Raw genomic sequence first — 21,043 nt, 5'->3', positions numbered from 1 at the left:
CACTTTCACCTCTGAATCGAAAGGACATGGATTGAAGTCCCACTGCTGATACTTGAGCACAAAAATCTAGGCTGACATTTCTAGTGCAGAACTGAAGGAGTGCTGCGCTGTCAGTAAATGCCATCTTTTGGATGAGACACTAAATTGAGGTGAGGTCAACATGACATTAGTTGGAAGAAGGGCAGGGGAGTTCTCCCCAGTGCCCGGGCCAATATTTATCCTTCAATCAATATCACTAAAAGAGATCATCATTACGACATTATTGTTTATGAGATCTTGTTATGTGCAAATTGGCCACTGTTTTTCCTAAATTGCAACAGTGACTACACTCCAAAAGTACTCCACTTGTTGTAAGATGCTTTATGGCAACCTGAGGTCATGGGAGACACTATATAAGTGCAAGTCTTTTTTCTAATTGGATTTTTTATAATCAGTTGGCAGCTCTCCTTTTACTGATATGAGCCCACAAATTACCAGCTTCACAGCTTTCCATGGTGGTATTTGAGCTTGCAATTACTGGATTACTGATTTATTACTATGACAACTGTACCAAACGACAACAGGGCTGGTGGACTTTATTTGATACTTTAACTCTTACCCAGTATATTAGTAACAAAGGAAAAAGGAAAGACTTTGTTCCTATAGTGCCTTTCCAGGCTTAGGATGTCCCAAAGCACTTCAAGGCCAATTACATGCTATTTGTAGTATAGTCACTGTTGCAATGTAGGAAACACAGCTGCCAATTTGCGCACAGTAAGCTCCTACAAACAGCAAAGTGATAAAAGCAAAACAATCTATTTTAGTTATGTTGGTTGAGAGATAAACATTGGCCCTTCCCCTGCTATTCTTCAGAAATGGTTGTCATAGAATCTTTTAGTGTCTATCTGAGAGGGCTGGTGGGGCCTAGGTTCAATGTCTCAATCTGATAAATGGCTCCTCACACAGGGCAGTTAGAAGTAGTAAATCACTGATATGTGCTTTATTTTTGTCGGCAAAAACCTGGAATTCAACTCAAAAGGATTATTCTTGCTGAAAACTCAGGTGAACGGCAAAGTCAGGGATGAAGTAAATCGGGTGACATTGGGTTTAGGTTTTGAAAGCCTATACATCTGAGGAGAGAAAGAAGCCTGAGGGAGGGAGGGGTGGTGGATTTTAACCTTGGGAAAGGGGTGCTGTGAATCACAGTGGCGGCAGGATATGTAATTGCGGCACTTGCCCTTTGGCCTTGGGCGTGAAGCCCAAGCCATTTTGAGGGCCAAGCCCAAGGCCTTGTGCAGTTGTTGTTGAGCCCTGAGCACCAGGTAACCAGGCAACTTGCTGATTGGGGTATACGGGTAATTGAGCAGCCTGGCTGACTGCCTCTTCTGGCCCGTTTAAAATAAGACGTACAAGAAAACCAGAAGCCTACCTGCTTTACAGAATGGTCTGCAAATGCCTTCCATTGCCTGAAGGATGGCAGATGTTCGTGATTTACTGGGATAAATAAAATCCATCCCTGCAATCCTAGTACTTAACTTGGAACCTTTTTGCATCCCTCAAAATGGTGCATTTAAAGTGAATTGCTTTGAAGTGCAAGGAGTGTTGTTATGTAGGTAAGGCTGGAACCATTTTACACAAACCAAAATCTGGCAAACACCAATCCAGTGAATGAAAGTTAAGAGTGGAGGTTCCTGTTAGTCATGCCAATGAGGGAGGCAGTGGTGTAATGGTATTGTCACTGGACTAGTAACCCAGAGATCCAGAGTAATGCTCCAGAGTAAATGGTAGATGGTGAAATTTAAATTCAGTTAAAAAAACTGGAATTAAAGGTCTAATGGTGGCCATGAAACCATTGTCGATTGACGTAAAAACCCAAATGGTTCACTAATGTCCTTTAGGGAAGGAAATCTGCCATCCTTACCCTGGCCTATATGTGACTGCAGACCCACAGCAACATTGTTGACTCTGTGTGTATATTGGCTGCCATATTTGCTACATCACAATGGTGACTACGCTTCAAAAGTACTTTATGGGCTTTCGTGAAAGGTGCTGTATAAATGCAAGGAAAAAGGATTAGATGTTTATGCTGATAAAGCTGCTGGAGGAAGGTTGAAAGGAGACTCAAGTGGAGCATTAACAAAGGCATTCACCGGGCCGAATGGCTTGCTTCTGTGCTGTATGTTCTATGTAACTTGTGCTGCACACGAGCCTCCTCCTACGCTACTTCATTTAACTCTATCAGCATGATTAGTTGAGACGGAATGATGACCTAAACACTAAAGATATTCCCTGTCTTCAAACAACGGCATGGGTTTTTCGAGCCCAGCACCTGAAGCACAGACCGATGGGACAGTGAGAACCCCACCCAGAAGAGAGTCAGAGGCTCAGGGCTTCTACTTAATGTCTCATCCCAAAGCTGACACCTTCAGACAACAAAAATGTAGCGCTCAATCAATACCACAAGAGGGACAAATGGAGATGAGACAAGATAAGCGAGCACTTTATCTGTTTTTGATTGAGAGGGGAATGGTCCGTGAGATAACTGCCTTCTCTTCCAATTGTGCCAAACACCTTCCTGCTAACTGGAGGTGCCATGAATGCAGCATGTCAACTAAGCATAGGCACCCCAAAAGGTGGGTGGAAATCTGAAACTATTTCCCCAAAAAGCTGTTGAGGCTGGAGGTCAATTGAAAATTTCAAACCTGGATTGATAGATTTTTGTATTAAGGGTTATGGAACAAAAGTGGATAGCTGGGGTTAAGACACAGATGAGCCATGATCTAATTCAATTGCAAAACAGGTTTGAGGGGCTGAATGGCCTCTTCCTGTTCTAATGTATGACTTTAAAATGGAGACTGAATTATGTCTACATGGCCTGATCCAATTATTCCTCGACTCTCTTACCTCACCCAGCTTCACTCTGAAGTCTTAACTCCCTGCAAACTGTGTGCAATAGTCAAAATAGTTATTCCCTGGAACAATATTTTTTTGTTCATTCGTTCATGGATTGTGGGTGTCACATGGCAAGGCCAGAAATTATTGCACATCCCTAGTTGCCCATGAGAAGGTGGTGATGAGCCATATTCTTGAACCATTAAATCCATATGGTGCAGATGCATCCACAGTGCTGTGAGGAAGGGAGTTCCAGGATTTTGATCCAGCGACAGTGAAGAAATCGTGATATAGTTCCAAGTCAGGGTGGTTTGTGTCTTGGAGGGGAATTTGCAGGTTGTGGTATTCCCATGCATCAGTTGCCCCTGTCCTTCCAGATGGTGGACATCACAGGTTTATAAGGTGCTGTCAAAGGATCCTAGGCGAGTCGCCACAGTGCATCCTGTATGTGCATACACTGAAGCCACTGTCCGTCGGTGGTGGATGGAATGTATGTTTAAGGTGGTGGATGGGGTACCAATCGAGCAGACTGCTTTGTCCTAGCTGGTGTTGAGCTTCTTGAATGTTTTTGGAGCTGCACTCATTTGAGCAAGAGGAGAATATCCCTTCCCACTCCTGAACCTCTATATGTAGTTGGGAATATTGTCCACTGCAGTAGCAAAGTTTTTGCCAGTCTGACAGAGCCCATGAAGCGCTGTTCTGTTTCTATTGAATATGCTGAACAGACAAGACGTGTTTGTAAATCATGCCCTGTACACTCAGGATTTCCCACCCCGGAATCCCTGCGGCCATCAGTCTATTGAAAGAACAGATTCACCGGCTGTTAAATTTCCATTCCAAGTTGTCCTATTTGTGTCAGTGTGGGCTCAGTGGGTAACTCAATGGGGAAGACTCGAGCTGGAAACCAGTCTTAAGAGCCATGCTCCAAGGTACCGCCCTGGGCCCACATTTGTTTCCCCTCTTTATAAATGATATCCAGGGTGGAATATCAAGCCAGATCAGACTGTTTGCAGATGACTGCCTATCTATAGAGGCATTACTGAAGCAGCAGATGAGGTTAACCATGCAAATCACTGTCCATCAGTACCAAGCTACAAAATGCATGATTACCGCCTTGAAGTTACTTAGAAATCCACTTCCAAAATATTTTGGAGTGGAATGTACGAAGTCAACATGCAGCCGCCCAAAGCTTCTAAAATGCTTGGGTTCGTGAAATGGAACTTCCACCATTCTTCAACTACAGTAAAGAAATTGCTGTACTAGACATTGGTTAGACCGCACTTAGGACAGGAATTTCCATGCCTGCCGGCATCGGGCATGTTTGGTGTCGCGAGCAGACAATATGGCGAGAAGACCAAAAATCGGTTTCATGACGTCGTGAAACCAGTTTGTGATCAGGCCACATTTCTCACCATTGGACATCGGAAACCTCATTGTAATACATCAGCATATCATAAGGTCAGCACACCAGACTCATCCCCCCCCACCCCCACCCACCCAGCTGGATCGTCCGCCCATATCGGCGGGAAAAAACGCCGACGTGTTTCACAACAGCACATAAGCGATGTGCACCTGGCAGGATGCACTTTGCTTGGGACTTCTAGGTTTGTTTGTCTACCTTGCTTTGGTCAGTACTTACAGTCATCAACACCAGGCTTCACAGACAGCACCACATCACGTTTAGGGGGGCTCACAGGTAGGTCTCTACCTGCCAGATCAGCCATGTATGGGTGGCTTTTCAATGGCTACAGGGCAAGGCCTTGCTTGGGGAAGGGGGAGACGTGGCCTCAGGCAAGGGAACAGGCTGCAGGACAAGAGCTGTACTGGGGAAGGGGGGCAACCCAGTGTGTGTGGGGGCACATGTTGATCTGTGCAAGTGGTCTCAAGATGGTGAGGACTGAGGAGGCAGTCTCCAGAGGAGATGAGGCCAGATGGACATGAGAGGGTTTGTGTGTGAGAATGGGTGGTGATGTCCCTTGAGCTGGCAGTGAATGAGGTGCCAGTGAATGTGTGATGGGCTTGAATGTGTGAGTTTAAAGTGACGAGATGGCTGCCACACACTGGATGCACAGATAAGATCATTCATACTCTATCTGCATTGGATAGCCAACCTCTTCCATACAGCATTGGCACTGCCCACTGCTGCCACCGCCTGCCATGCTGGATTGGTGATGCCACTGCCCCTCCTGCGGCCAGAGTCCAGAACGGGGATAGAGGACATCACAGCGGGCCTCCGTGGCGTCCAAATTGCATTCCAGTGACACTTTGTTAAACTGGGAGCTGCAGTCTCTTTGCCTCTCGTGGACATCTTCCCTGCAGTAGTTGTGGACTGGGAGCACTGAGATGTGTGCACGTGGCTGGACTTTAAATATGGCACCCAGCATGATGAAGTGGCGAGGCAATGGCGGGCGAGCTCTCATTCGCCCACCCGCCATGGAAATGGCGTGTCTCCCGGGAATGCATAAATACTATAGCGGGTTTGGATGATGTGCAGTGAAAACCTGCCATCGCGGCCGGCGAGGAAAACATCGTTTTACCCGCCCGCTACCACACTTGGTGCAAATCTGGGACCATTCCACTCTTAGTGCATGATGCAGCCGCTTGGGAGCCATGCACTGATTAAAACATTACCTTCCTTGTGAAAATTCAAAGCCGGGCAGCTCGTTTCATTACAAACATTTACTCACAAGATTCTAGTGCCTCCCAGTTGGCCATGTCGCTGGGCTGGCACAGTCTCCAGAACCGAAGAAAAGCCAGTGGGTTAAAATGCCTCTATAAATTTTTCAATGAACAATTAAATATTACTAAGCAGTATTTTAAGCCCAAAAATGACCAAACTCGAAGGGTTCCTAACCAGTAGCTCCGACTGTACACACCCCAACATGCTTCCTTTGCTAATTCTTTTTCCCCAAGAACAATTAAGGACTGGAATAATCTTCCACAAACCATAATCTCCATGACCTCTTAAGGATTCATTTAAGGAAAATCTGTTGCACTTTTTAAATTAATATGACCATCGACTGCACTCATTGTGCACCTCCTGTAAAAATTCCCTGGTGAAAGGCCTCGGAGGGAAACCTTACCAATTACCATTCCCGAGAGCTAACGACCACAACTTGCATTTTTATAGTGCTTTTAACATAGGGAAACACATCCCAAGGTGCTTCATAGGAACACAATCAGACAAAAAAAAAAATCTGACCACAAAGTCAAAGAAGGAGACAGTGTGGCAGGTGGTCAAAGAGGTCGGTTTTAATCAGGGATTTAAGATGGAGAGAGGTGAGAGACGGAGAGGTTTAGGGAAATAATTCCAGAGCTTAGGGCCTAGGCAGCTGAGGTCATGGCTGCCAATGGTGGAGAGAAGTAAGCGGGGCGATGGACAAGGGGCCAGTGTTGGAGGAGCACAGAGTTAATAATTAATCTAAGTTAATATTTAAAGTAGAATTCAAAGCTGTGCTCAGAGTGACAAACCTGCCGCAATGAACTGAACCATTGGGTGATTTTTGCCAAAATTAACTTGCAAACACAATGCAGTCGACTCTGTCATAGGGTACTCATTTAATATTAATTGGAATGTGTTTTCAAATTGCTGCGATGGTGACTCAAATTCTTGTGAGCCTGTCGTGATGGAGCCCTTTTACATTCCATTTAAAAAAACACAGGAAGTGCTGAGGAATCACTTTATCGTGAAACAAATGACTCGAGGCAGCTAATCGTTTGATGTCATCTTTGTGGCCAGGCTCATTTGCATTTCCAATCACACACAGGCTGACTGGTAGCAATTCGTGTTAGAGAGATTGCTTCTTAAAATGTCAAATACTTTCATAAAGGGATGTACAGAAGGATCTAACTGCCAGGCAGATTCAGTAAGCAGCTCCAGGGATCAGCCTGTTCCCAGCAGCCAGCTGCTGTGCAAACTCCTCTGAAGGCATCACTTGTGGAGCCACCTGACATTGAAGGAGCAATAATGATGTTTGGGGAAAATCCAAGCTGGAAACCTCCAATTTCTCAAATGTTCATTGATAAGGGGGCTGCTGATTCCCAGGACTGTATACCCAGACTGCTGTAATTTAATAGAATTGATCATTCATCTTAAATCGTCGATTGATCGAAGGCAGCCATTGATCCAGTATTGAATACATTTGCTTGTGTTACTCAACCCTTGCACTTCAGCGTTAATGTCTGACCTCATCATACCTACATAGGAACAGGAGGAGGCTATTCAGCCCCTTGAGCCTGTTAGGTCATTCCATCGGATTATGGCCGGGATTTTCCGGCACGGACAGGACCCGTTTGCGGGAAAGGCGGCCCCAGCCAGAAGTCCATTGACTTGCGGCAGGACCGGAAGATCGAGGCGGGTGGGCGGGCGTGGAAAATCCCGCCTTATAGCTGATCTATATCTTTAACCCTGGGGCACTCCCCAGGATTGTTTCAGTACCTACTATGAGCTCTCTAGGAGATCTCCAGGAATGGTTCAGTAGCTATAAGGAGTCCCTCCCCCTCCCTACCGCCACCCTGGATTCTCTCAGTATTTCGAAAGGGGCCTCGAGTGTGTGCCATTATTTGCAGAGGAGTGCCACATATTCATAAGTTTGAAAAGCATTATTTATTGCTCTTGTACATTGGTTCCTGGTCTGGCAGCACCTCAATTTGAACATACTTACCCTTGTTTTCAGATCCCTCCATGGCCCCACCCACTGCTGCCTCTGTCAACCTGAGAACCTTCCAGGATCTCTATGCTCCAATTTTGTCCTCCTGAACATCTCCAATTTTAATCGCCCCACCACTGGCGTTCATGCATTCAGCTGCCTGGGCCCAAAGCTCTGGAATTTCCTCCTGAAACCTCTCCAACTCTCAACCTCTCCTTCTTTAAGAAATTCCTTTTTTTTCATTTATTCATTCTTGGGATGTGGGTGTCGCTGGCTAGGCTGGTATTTATTGCACATCCCTAGTTTCCCTTTAGAAGGTGGTGGTGAATTCCCTCTCTAAACCTCTCTACCTCACTTTTTTCTAGTAAGACACTCCTTAAAACCTATCTCTTTGACCAAGCTTTTGGATACCTGTCCAAATATCATCTTATGTGGCTCAGTGTCAAATTCTGTCTGATAACGCTCCTGCGAAACACCATGGGATGTTTGATAATATTAAAAGAGCTATATAAATCCAACTTGTTGTTGTATAAGGCTCCACTTGTATGGAATTTTAACAGCGGCAGCTACTCACTGAAAATGGAGTGGCTTCTCACTTAAAACAATGAGCAGAGGGTTACTGTACAAAGGCAACTACAGACGGCTAACAGTCATTTCCAGGCTAAGATCTGTTGACTCAGTCTTGCTGTGTCCCTAATGAATCAGTGAACAAGTAGAATTAACGGCTGTGGATTCATACTCAGGTGGTTTCTCACTCAGGATTTGTACTCCGCTCTAATTAGAGGCTTGATGCAATGCTCGCACCGCCCTCAACCCTCAGCCACAAGGTGCAGTCTCCCTTAAATCAAACCATTAAGCAACTCACTTGGGCCTGATTTACAACAAAAGTACAGTTTAGGTTCTGATTTCCACATCCTACAATGTGCACATTTCTCTTCCCCTGGTTCTCCTCTTCCTCCACCAACCCCTCTCCCAGCACACCCACAGCCACTACCTCAAATAGAATCACAGATTGGTTACAGTTCAGAAGGAAGCCATTCAGCCTGTCAAACCTGTGTCTGCTCCATGCAAGAGCAGTTTAGCTAGTCCCGTGCACTTACCCTTTCCTCCAAGGCCCTGCAGGCTTTTTTCTTTTCATGTTTGAAAGCCCTGTTTGAATCTGCCTCCATCACACTCTCAGGCAGTGCATTTCGGATCCTAACCACCACTGTGTAAAAGGTTTTTTCTCATGCCACCTTAAATCTGTCAGTGGGAGCAGTTTCTCCCTATCTACTCTGCCCTCGTGAGTTTGGACACCTGTATCAAATCCCCTCTCAACTTCTGCTCCCCCTGATCGCTGTGACCCACTTACAACGTTCTCTTTCATCTCTGTGGCGTCATTTCACTCTACCTTCACGATGTGAAGCATTAAACCCAGGCTTGTCCAACCTTTTCACGCGAGGGGCCACGTTTAAATTTTTTTCTCACTCAAGGGGCCGGCGAGCAAATTTCAGAAAGAAAAGGTTTGGCAAAACATGAAACATGAATTTCAAAAAAAAAAGTTGAGGTATGGAGAAAAGAAGCAACTTACTGAGCAAAAATACAGCAATGTCAAGGCAATAAATTGATCATTTAAAAAAGAGTGTAAGAGGGTGAGAGTGTGTGTGCAGCCCACTCCCAGTCTCAGGGTGTTTATTCACTCACCAACACCAAATTGTGAGATGTGTTAATGTGTGGGGGTGAAGGTGAGTGAGAACCCTAAGATTCACTCACTCACTCTCCCTCTTTCTCTCTCACACACACACTCACTCATTCCCACATGCACACTCTCTCACACGCACACTCACCCTCTCACATGCATAATCACTGTCAAACGCACCCTCACTCTCACACTCACTCACTCTCTCTATCTCACACACAGTCATGCACTCTCTCGCACTCACTCACTCCCACACACTCACTCACTCTCTCTCACACATTCACTCACTCTCACACACTCACTCACTCACTCTCACACACTCACTCTCTCTCACACACTCACTCACTCTCTCTCACACACACACTCACACACAGTCACCACCCACAACCAACCCCCTAACCAGCAGCCAGTCTGTTCCCCCCCTGTCCAGCAGCCAGTCTCTCTCTCACTCTCACTCCCTCTTCCCCCGTCTCCCTGAAAAGCGCTCTCCACCCTAGACCCGCTGCCGTTGCCACTGGTGTTCATGCCTCAGGCTGAATGTAATACATTGCTCACTGCTTCTCCAATCAGAGACTGTTTCTCTCCCACATTTTCTGCTGATAGGCTCAGATGTGAGCCTATCAGCTGCAAACGGAGCTGCTGGGGTCACAGGAAGAGGGGATTTGGATCGGCCGGACATTTTCAGCGCCACCTGGGTGGATAGCCCCAAGCTGTCGAGCTACAGGTCCTCCTCCCAAGTGCACTTGGCTGACACCTTGAAGAGAAGGGGATGCTGGAGTGAGATCGAGCTGCCCCGCACCCCTCTCACATTGACACTGTTGGAGGCCAACTTTGGTGTCAGTGATGGGGTTCAGCCCGCACAGTAGTGTAGGACCAATGTCCTGGACCAAGTTCTCTGTGATGACCGCCATCCTGCCAGTGTTGACCTAGGTGGGTTGCAATGCCGGCGCTATCACCTCAGCCTGAAGGTGGACGGACTCCTCCATTGTGCCTTGCAATCTGAGGAGTGCAGCGGACATTCCTCCCTGATGTTCCCGAGCTTGCCTTTGCAGCTCCAGCAACTGAGGTATGACTGAGTACAGAAAGACTTCCGGCCTCCACCAGTCCTCTGAGTGCTGGAAACCTGTGAAGTCCCTGACCCCACCTGCTGTGGATCAGACAGTGTGATGTACTCACCAGATTTTGACCCCGAGGCTACTCTACACTGGGTCCCACCGAGGTGTGTGTCTCTTTGCGGTGGTGGTGGGTCTGGGTGAGCGCTGTGACAGGTCTTCAATTAGGGTGTCATCAGATTCTTCTTCCGAGGTAGCTTCGGGGCTTGAGTTGAGGACCTGGCTCATGGACCCCCTCAGCTGCTCCCCTGCGAAAGCAAGGAGAGATAATTAGTGCATGGCAGGGGATTGTGGAACGGGGAATTGACTCACAGCATGGTTGCCTGATGGATGTTGCACTGCTGGATCCTCACTTGGTTGAACACCACCGACCTCACTGTCAGCACAGGAATGAGTAAGATTCCTGTGGGTGTGTGATGGGTTTGCGAGTGTGTGAGTTGAGAGTGATGAGAAGAGTAACTTACCCTGGCAGAACGGAGGAGATCATTCACCCTCTTTCAGCACCAGGTGGCTGTCCTCTTTTGCAGGACGTTGGCGCTGACCACCGCTGCCACTGCCTCCCATGCTGGATTGCTGGTCTTCGCCCAGGGGGTGGGTAGAGGTCTTCACGGCTGGCCTCCACTGCGTCCAGTAGGCGCTTAAGGGCGTCATCACCAAATTTGGGGGGCAGTATGTTTCCTCCCTTTGGCAACCATGACTTTCCAGCAGCTTTCTATCCCTTAGAGAGTGCTAGCTCTGCAGAGCCGCCCTTTAATTCTAGCACCCGGATTACTGAAGGCTTGAGGTATCAGAGTCCGCCAGCGATCTGGTGTGTATCCCGTGAAAGCGTTATTAATGAGGTGGGACACACCAGGAAGGGGACAAAATGGCGCGAAAACCCGTCATTGCAGCCGGTGGGTAAAATGAATTTTTTTACTCCCACCTCCGCATTTAGTACAGACCTGAGACAATTCCACCCGGGGTTTAATATCTCATTCCGTCGGTCACATCTCTGACATCGCAGCACTGTACCTGCGTCATATGCTTAAGTTCTTGGAGTGGGGCTTGAACCCACAACCTTCTGACTGAGGCACTGAACAATTTAAGAGCAACTTGCGTGGTTGTTTTTTGTAAAAAGGGAAATTAAAGGAGATTGAGGACCAGAAGCGCACTCACTGTTCAGAATGATTTCCAATGTTGTCCCAATAACAACAACTTGCATTTATATAGCACCTTTTAACATAGTAAGACATCCCAAGACACTTCACAGGAGTGATTTATCGACTAAAATTTGAGATCAAGCCACCTGAAGAGACGTTAGGGCAAGTGACCAAAAGCTTGGTCAAAGCGGCAGGTTTTAAGGAGTGTCTTAAAGGAGGAGAGATAGGTAGAGATATTTAGTGAGGATTTCCAGAGCTTAAGACTCAAGCAGCTGAAGGCACAGCTGCCAATGGTGGAATGAGACACAAGGGGCAGAATTTTATGGGGCCCCCTCGCAGCGGGGGCAGGGCTGTAAAATGCGGCGACCCGTTCAAAAGTCCATTGACTTCAAAGGAACCGGAAAATCCCGCTGACAGGCGGGGCCGTAAAATTCCACCCAAGATGCCCAGTTAGTGCAGATTCATGGCCACCTATCCCCACCCACCCACACAGCAATGAACGTGTCACCACCCTTGCATATGCAGGTGACACCTCCCAGCCTGTGGCACCCTTTCCCACAGAAAGCTACCAGGAAAGTTCAGGCTGGTAATTGTGAATCTCTCCCCACTTCGCTCGGGGGAAGTGGGTATGAGGTGGTTTAGAGTGAGCTGGGAGTGCGGATGCACCAGTGGCATGGAGCGCGGGATAGCGAGTTTAGTGTCTCTTCATGGCTAACGCTGGTGTGACCCTTTTCTCCTCCACAGGTTACGGGATTATGACAGATGGCTACACCACATATATAAATGCCTCCACTTGTACAGTCAGCTTCCAGCCAATAAATCCGCCAATTATCTTTGACCTTCCGAACCCACAAGGCTCCTGAGAACTGCTCCTCATACCAAGATGGAGGTTCTATAAACTGCCATTTTTTTTCTAATGGAAAGCGTGACTTTAAAAGAAAAATAATAATTCTGTTAAATGTTTTCTCTTGTATGACCTGGTTTTTTTTTTTGTAAAAATGCTGGTACAAATCGTAGCGATTGTGCTGTTAATACAGATTGGTTCTCATAAGATTAATGAAGCTTTGTGACTTTGTAAGAGCTGAACTATGAAATTCTGTTTGCATCTGCTGGTTAAGCTGTTAAAGAAATAATCGCAGTCATTGAGTGTCAGCTTTTGGTTTCAATTGAGTTCAGATTTCTGGGTGTAGGTGGTTTCTGAAGAGGCCAACTTAAACAAAACGGGCCTTGAAGTGAAGGTGGATGACTGTAACCAAATGAATTCCTTCTGAAATTCCTCCCTCCCCCCCCCACATTTCCCCCACCGTTCTGTACCCTTTTAGGAAAAGTTGTCAACCAGTTTAAAATAAGTGTCTTGAGGCACTGCTAAAGTCGTGGAGGAAGGAATTTTAGACGGATCAACCCTCGCTAAGCGTTCCTACTTTGGAATCATCCACCACTTCATTTTCTCTCGGCCCTCAATCAAACCTTCCAATTTTCTGCTCCCTGTATTTCAATTCTAAAAGTAAGAAAGCCCATAATCTAAACGCTTTAATGAAGGTAAAGGTGTCCATTTATTGTACGTGTTTTTGTGCAGTGCTTGCTTCCATGTTTTGGCTGTCTTTGACATTCCTGGCTAAAAACTTGGCCAGATACTGTGATTATTCCCAAACTATATTTACCAGTGGAGCAGATCAAAAGCCTGTGACCATTTAATTTACTGAATCAAAGGTATTCGATAGCCCCGTGAAGCTGAGTGTTGGCAGCCTGATCATCAGGCCACTGGATTCGCTGCAAGATGAGTTCCTGGTCCCTAAAGAGCTTTCTGTTTGGTTTCTGAGCTCAGGAAAGGCAATTCCTAGTGGGAAAGGTGTCAGAAAAATCAGAAGGAGGATCATGTCCCTTGTTCCTCTTTGCTAGCTTGAAATGCTTGTAGTTAGGAACTGTCAGTGGTTGGGGTGGGGGAAGCTGGGTGGTGAAGGTCCTAAAGAGAGAGTTAAATTACGTTAGAGAATGTGGAAAATCTATTATTTTAACAGACAAGAGCGATAAATGATATTATTAGGCCCATCAAACCTATCCCCGTCGAGTCAATGGTAATACTTGATCATCATTCGCCCATACTCCTTGCTGTCTTCCGATTGAGGCAATTACACACAGAATGATTTGAATAACCTGGCCATAATTCACAATTACAGCATGAATCTTGTCCAATTATTGCAGGGACCCAAGTGCCAATCTATCAATTCTTTATTTTTTATATGATCCACCAAATAAGTTTCAATCTCATCATCCCACCATGGGTGCACTGCCCCTTTAAGGAGATTACTTCACCTTCCTCTGCCATGTCTCGGGCTTTATGTTCCATGGTCAGTTTCAGTCCCAATGCCAAAGGGCCTGGCTTCAGTACCAGCTCTCTTTGAATGGAGCCTCACCTACCCAGGAGCATATATCAGGAGATCAAAAACACTTTCCCTGTGACAAGTCCAGAAAGTCATCCCTCAACTTTGAGTTGCCACAGGACTTTGATGGAAGAAGTTGCTTTTGTTTCAATCTAGTGAACTTTTCTCTTGCAACCATCTTGAAAGTTACCTCTTGTATGTTCCTTTGCTCTTGTTCATGGGTATTATATTGTGTCCAAGAGTTCAGGTGTTGAAGACCCCACAGCACTGTTCAAAGAAGAAGTTCTCCTGGTGTTTTGGCTTCCAATCTCCCTCAATAATCAATAACTAATTTAGTTACACAGTTATTCACAGCACAGAGCCAGGCCATTCAGGCCAATGTGAACATGCTGGTATTTATCCTCCACACAAGCCTCCTACCCTTCTTCTAACACCATCAATATATCCTCTGTTCCTTTCTCCCTCATGTGTTTATCTTCCCCTTATAGTTTCCCCTTAATTGCATCTATGCTATTTGCCTCTACTACTTCCTGTGGTAACGAATTCCACATTCTCATCACTCTCTAGGTCAAGACATTTCTCTTGAATTTTCGGTTGGATTTATTAGTGGCTATCTTATATTTATGGTTCCTAGTTCTTGTCTTGCCCCCATGTCTACTCTATCAAACCCTTTCATAATCATAAGGAACTCTATCAGGTCACCCTTCAGCCTTCTCTCTTCTAGTACCTGTTCAGTCTTTCCTAATAGGTATAAGCTCTTAGTTATGGCAGTGTTCTAGTAAATCTATTTGTTACCTTCTCCAGTACTTCTATATCCTTTGCATAGTATGGAGACCAGAACAGCTCAAGCACTCCAAGTATGCTCTAACCAAAGTTCTATCGAAGTCTCACATAACTTCTCTGTGTTTTAATTCTATCCCACTAGAAATGTACTCCATTGCTTTGTTTGTCTTTCGATGGCCTTATTAACCTGCGCCCCTACTTGTGGTGATTTATGTATCTATAGCCCCAGATTCCCACACCCTTGTTCCTGCACCCAACTTAGACAGTTATTTTCCAAGGAGTACATGGCCTCTTTCTTCTTTCTACCAAAATGTGCCGCCTCACATTTATCCATATTGAAGTGTATTTGCCAATTGCTTGCCCATTCTGTGTAAGTTTATTAATGTCCTCCTGTATTTTGCTGCAGACCCCTTCTGTATCAACTACACCCACCCTGCTGAATGTGATATCATTCTCAAATTTTGAAATTGTACTTAAGACAGCAGTCACTTGTACTGTACCTGAAGTGGTGCAGTCTGTATGGAGGATCAGAAGCCATATCGGAACAGGCATTCAGAAGTAAACTTCATAGGCGCACTCCAATGATGGGAAGAGTTTTGGTTGAGAAATCTGAAGCTATGGGAAGTCACCCAGGATGGCCAACCTGTCCTTGGGGAGGATTCCTAAACTCTGCCACGCTTTCCCTTTGATTCCCAGTGTTCCTCAGAAGCTGCAGTTAGGGGAAGCCAGTTATTTCTGATCTTAAATGCTTGTGTTCAGACATATCCATGCTGCTTCCTATTAGACAAGCCAGACTCCCTTCCAGCCCTGCAAAGTCTATCAAATAGGACATTATGTGAGCAGATCTGTGTATAGTGACCTTCAGGAAATCTTCCCAATATCATGATCTACGATACCAAGCTGAACATCTGGAAAGGGATAGCATTCAACATTGACCTCCATATTTCAGTTGAACAGGAATCTACTACTCAGCTTCTGATTACTTGAGGAAAATGTGGAAGAGACAACATTTTGCTTGCATCTATAATTTTGGCATGACTTAATGAGGTGCTGCAGAAACTCTCACAGCCACTCTGTTCAACCCATGGAGTCTTGCAAGCCACCCTTTTTGACATTGGAGAACACATGTTAGCTGGACAGATATTAATGAGGAGAGTTAATGAACTATTGGTCGACCAATATTATTGACTTTCAATGACACAACCCCAACATTGATTCCTCCTTAAGATGATTGCAGAGTTCTGTGCTTCGGATTCCGTCTTGTTTAATCTAATGCTATATCCAGATTCTGCTGTATGGTTGTAAAGGAAGAACTCAGTACTGCAATGGAAGATTGAGGCAATTACTTGTCTTAAGTACCCAAGAAACAGCAGCAGGTCATACAGTCCCTCGAGCCTGCACCACATGGTTGAACTTTTACATCAACTCTACTAGCCCAGAACTCTCCCCATTTCATTTCATTCCCTTGGTGCCCAAAAATCTATCAGTCACAATCTTGAATATACTCAATGACTGAGCATCCACTGCTCTCTGGGATAGAGAATTCCCAACATTCACAACCCTCTGAGTGAAGAAATTTCTCCTCAGTCTCCAGTTAAGGATTCAGCCATTTAGGACTATGACTGCCTAGTTCTAGGGGTCAGTTAGTTCCATTGGCTGGACAGCTGGTTTGTGATGCAGAGTGATGCCAACAGCACAGGTTCAATTCCCATACCAGCTGAGGTCATCCATGAAAGCCCGACCTTCTCAACCTCACCCCTCGCCTGAGGTGTGATGACCTTCAGGTTAAATGCGCCACCAGCCATCTCTCTCTGAGAGAGCAGCCTATGGTCCTCTAGGACTACAGTGACTTTCATTCCTTTCAGACCGCAGCCAAGGGATACTTCTCCACATTTACCCTATCAAGCTGTCCAAGAATTTTACATGTTTCAATGAGATCACCTCTCATTTTTCCAAATGCCAGAGAATATATTCCCATTCTGCTGACTCGCTCCTTATAGGACAGTCCTCTCATCCCAGGAATCTATCTATGTTGCACCTCTTCTGAGGCAAATATATCCTTCCTTAGGCATGAAGACCAAGATTGTCCACAGTATTTTAGCTGTGGTCCCATCAAAACCCTATATACTTGCATGGATGGAGCCCTGTACCAAACAGAATTGATTTACATTACCAGTTGCCAAGGAGACAACTACCTGAAAATATTGATTTGAGCAACAAGATCATGAATGAAGTTACCATGAAATGCTATCGGAAAACTGGGCTTTGGTGAATACACCCAGCAGCCAACAGTGAGAAGCCAGTATTACCTGGACGTTTGTAGCTCAGTCTGGAATTCTGGCTTCATTTAACCTGGAAAACAGCAGCTTACATTTCTACAGCTGTTTCAATGTAAGAAATGTCCCAGAAGGTCTTCACAAGTGAAGAAACAAAAGCTGAGCAGTAGCAAGGGAGATAGAGAAGATTCGAAGGTCAAGGGAGCTTTAAAATGTTGGGAGAGGAGTAAGTAAGGGTTTAGGAGGTGAGATTTTATGGTAGACATTTACCCTACATTCTGACCTCAGAATCTCAGAATTTTAACAGCACAGAAGGAGGCCATTCGCAGACTATTACCATCTGCCCAAATTTACACTTATCAGAAGACAAATGCAAATTCTGTCCTGTAACAAGAGGAGGACATTGTAACATTGGAAGAAGAACAGTAACATATCTACATTGGGTAGTGTTTTCTAAATTATGCTCCTAACATTGAACTCCTGCTCTCCTCCTCTGCTATTCCAGGAACAAAGGACATGGACCCACCCCAACACTGGCCCCTGCAACCACCTGCCCCATGAACACCCTCTAGTTAAGACATTATTGAAAGCTGCTTTTTACTGTGGAAATTTTCAACCTCTTAGTTAGGTTCCTCTAACCTGCACTTTTTGAGCAAAATGAAAAAAGTGACCATGGACAATCGCAGTGCAGGGCAGGTTAGGTCCCATGAATATAGCAATAGTCTGGGAATGAATACCGCCTTCATATGTTCTCCTATCAGAAAGTGTGGATCTAATCCACTCACTTGAAAGTTAACCAGTAACTTACTTAAAACCAGGAAGATTCTACAAAGAGTGGGATTGTTACAGATTCAAGTCTTCAATGGTGTGCCTTGATTACAGCAAAGAAGAGATATTTCTCAATGCAATATCCCAAGCATGTACTGATAGATGTGGCATCGTACATAAGCTATTATGTAGACCCTGAGGATGGTTAGGCTCAGTTCAGTTCAGATTAATAGAATTCAACAATATCTCTCATCAAGGGTCATAAATCCTAGGCGTCCTCGAGCAAATTTCTCCTTCAAAGAGCCAGCACAGGCTCAACAGGCCAAATGGCCTCCTTCTGTACAGTATGTTTTCTGTGAAATCTAGACTTTAAACATTTTGAATGACCTTTTCAGTTTAATTGATTCTTGGGATGTGGGCATCGCTGGCAAGGCTGATATTTATTGTCCATCCCCATGTTGCAACAGAGTGGCTTGCTGTGGTCACTTCAGAGGGCAGTTAAGGGTCAACTATGTTGTTGTGGGATTGGAGTTACTTATAAGCCTAGAGTGAGTAAGGATGGCAGCTTTCCTTCCCAGGGGGACATTGGTGAACCAATGGGTTTTTAACGAGAAATCCAACAGATTTCATGGTCACTCTTACTGATTTAGATTTCCATAAACCTTCGAGCTAATTATTGGGGAAATAAATTAAATCTCCCAGACAAACGGAATGAGTGAAATTGCTGTTTGAAGAGTTATCTGAAGCCACATTTTGCCAGTTCTTCAAAGGAATCTGTCTTTTCCCAGCCTGATGGGACCCTTGTTTAAAAAAAAAACCCACAATGCTTCACCCATTTACTAAACCCTACAATAAATGCACACCTTCACTTTCGTTATCGCTTATTTATTCTTGTAACTGCTGGTCTTTTCTTTATTATTGTTTTTGCACTGTGTATAAAAGCAAGCTCGCTCGCGCACACAAAAGGAAGAGTTAATTGCCCAATAACTTGTTTAAAGTTGAGCATTATAAATGCTAGAGGGCCTTCTTTTATTTTCTCTTGATTTTCCCCTCTCTGTTGAACGGAAATTAGTGAATAGAGTTCTTTTGTTTCCATAAAATTATTGTGATATTATATATTTAGCAGCCTTTATATCTAAATAAAACTGCAAGATTTTTACTTAAGAGATTTCTCGTCGTTATTCCCCACTGCCTTTCAACTCAATTTACAGTTTGCCTGCGGTGAATCAGCTGATTTTCACTCATCTATTCAATGGTTTGTTGTCAACATCTTCTTTTCACATAATCTTACAACTCCTTTTGTGATCAGCTATCTTCTCAGCACTGAAATTTGACTCTTCCCCCCCCACCCCCCACTCCCACCACAACCTAATAGAGTATTTAAAACTCGAGGTCAAGGTATAATGTTGTTCGTCTTCACAAGGTCAGATATACTTGGCTCGGAGGAGGGTACAATGAATGTTCAGTAGATGTATTCCCGGGATGAAAGGATTGTCCCACAAGGAGAGAATTGGCAGAATAGGCCCATATTTCTTTTATTCATTCACGGGATGTGGGCATCACTGGCTGGGCCAGCATTTACTGCCCATCCCTAATTGCCCTTGAGAAGGTGGGTGGTGAGCTGCCTCCTTGAACTGCTGCAGTCCATGTGGTGTAGGTACATCCACAGTTTTGTTGGGAAGGGAGTTCCAGGATTTTGACCCAGTGACAGTGAAGAAACACCGATATATTTCCAAGTCAGGATGGTGAGTGAACATAAGAAATAGGAACAGGAGTAGACCATTCGGCCCCTCGAACCTGCCCTGCCATTCAATAAGATCAAGGCTGATCTTCCTGAGTTTCGATTTCCACATTCCCATCTAACCCCGATAGCCTTTGACTCCCTTGCCCAACAAGAATCTATCTACCTCTGCCTTAAAAATATTCAATGACCCCGCCTCCACCACCTTCTGAGGCAGAGAATTCCAAAGTTGCACAACCCTCTGAGAGAAAAAAATTTCTCCTCACCTCTGTCTTAAAAGGACGACCCCTAATTTTAAAACAGTGCCCCCTAGTTCTGGGCTCACCCACAAGAGGAAACATCCTTTCGACGTCCACCTTGTCAAGGTCATTCAGGATCTTGTATACTTCAATCAAATCGCCCCTCACTCTTTCCAAAATCCAGTGGAAACAAGCTCAGTCTGTTCAACCTTTTCTCATAAGACAATCCACTCTTTCCAGCTATCAATCTAGTAAACCTCCTTTGAACCGTCTCCACTGTAATTACATCCTTCCTTAAATAAGGAGACCAAAACTGCACATGGTATTCAAGGTGCAGTCTCACCAATGTCCTGAATAACTGAAGCATAACATTGTTACTTTTATATTCAAGATCTCTTGTAATAAAGGATAGCATTCCATTAGCCTTCTTAATTACTTGCTGTACCTGCATACTAATTTTTTGTGACTCATGTATTAGAACAACTAGATCCCTCTGCATCTCAGAATTATGCAGCTGTTCTCCAATTAAGTAGTGCTCCGCTTTTTTGTTCCTCCTGCCAATGTGAACAACTTCACATTTTCCGACATTAAACTCCATTTACCAGATCTTTGCCCACTCACTCAACCTATCTATATCCATCTGCAACCTCCTCGTGTCCGCTGCACAACATACGAGATGACTTGTATCATCTGCAAATTTAGCTACCATGCCTTCACTCCCCTCATCTAAGTCATTGATGTAAATCGTAAGAAGTTGAAGTCCCAGTACAGACCCCTGTGGGACTCCTCTCATCACATCCTGCCAAGCAGAAAAATACCCACTTATGCATACTATAAGACCATAAGACATAGGAGCAGAAATTAAGCCATTCGGCCCATCGAGTCTGCTCCGCCATTCAATCATGGCTGATAAGTTTCTCAACCCCATTCTCCCGCCTTCTCCCCGTAACCTTTGATCCCCTTACCAATCAAGATCCTATCTATCTCAGTCTTAAATACACTCAATGACCTGGCTTCCACAGCCTTCTGTGGCAATGAATTCCATAGATTCACCACTCTCTGGCTAAAGAAGTTTCTCCTCATCTCTGTTCTAAAAGGTCTTCCCTTTACTCTGAGGCTGTGCCCTCGGGTCCTAGTCTCCCCTACTAATGGAAACATCTTCCCCATGTCCACTCTATCCAGGCCTTTCAGTATTCTGTAAGTTTCAATCAGATCCCCCCTCATCCTTCTAAACTCCATCGAGTATAAACCCAGAGTCCTCAAACGTTCCTCATATGTTCATTCCTGGGATCGTTCTCATGAACCTCCTCTGGACCCTCTCCAGGGCCAGAACATCCTTCCTGAGATACAGGGCCCAAAATTGCTCACAATATTCTAAATGTGTTCTGACCAGAGCCTTATAAAGC

General features: G+C 45.1%; 1 protein-coding gene across 1 annotated transcript in view; it reads left to right on the top strand.

The window, feature by feature from the left end:
- Positions 1-18,821, top strand: part of LOC144684955 (metallophosphoesterase MPPED2) — a 192,168-nt gene extending 173,347 nt beyond the window's left edge. The window contains exon 7 of the mRNA XM_078549412.1: positions 12,194-18,821. Within this exon, the coding sequence (XP_078405538.1) occupies positions 12,194-12,312 (119 nt within the window). The 3' untranslated portion in view covers positions 12,313-18,821. The remainder of the gene's footprint in view (positions 1-12,193) is intronic.
- The last annotated feature ends 2,222 nt before the right edge of the window (positions 18,822-21,043 follow it).

This window comes from Cetorhinus maximus, chromosome 9, assembly GCF_964194155.1.
Source record: "Cetorhinus maximus chromosome 9, sCetMax3.hap1.1, whole genome shotgun sequence".
NCBI classification, from domain to species: domain Eukaryota; kingdom Metazoa; phylum Chordata; class Chondrichthyes; order Lamniformes; family Cetorhinidae; genus Cetorhinus; species Cetorhinus maximus.
The sequence above is the reverse complement of the archived record's forward strand: the minus strand, read 5'-3'. Positions and strand labels throughout refer to the sequence as shown.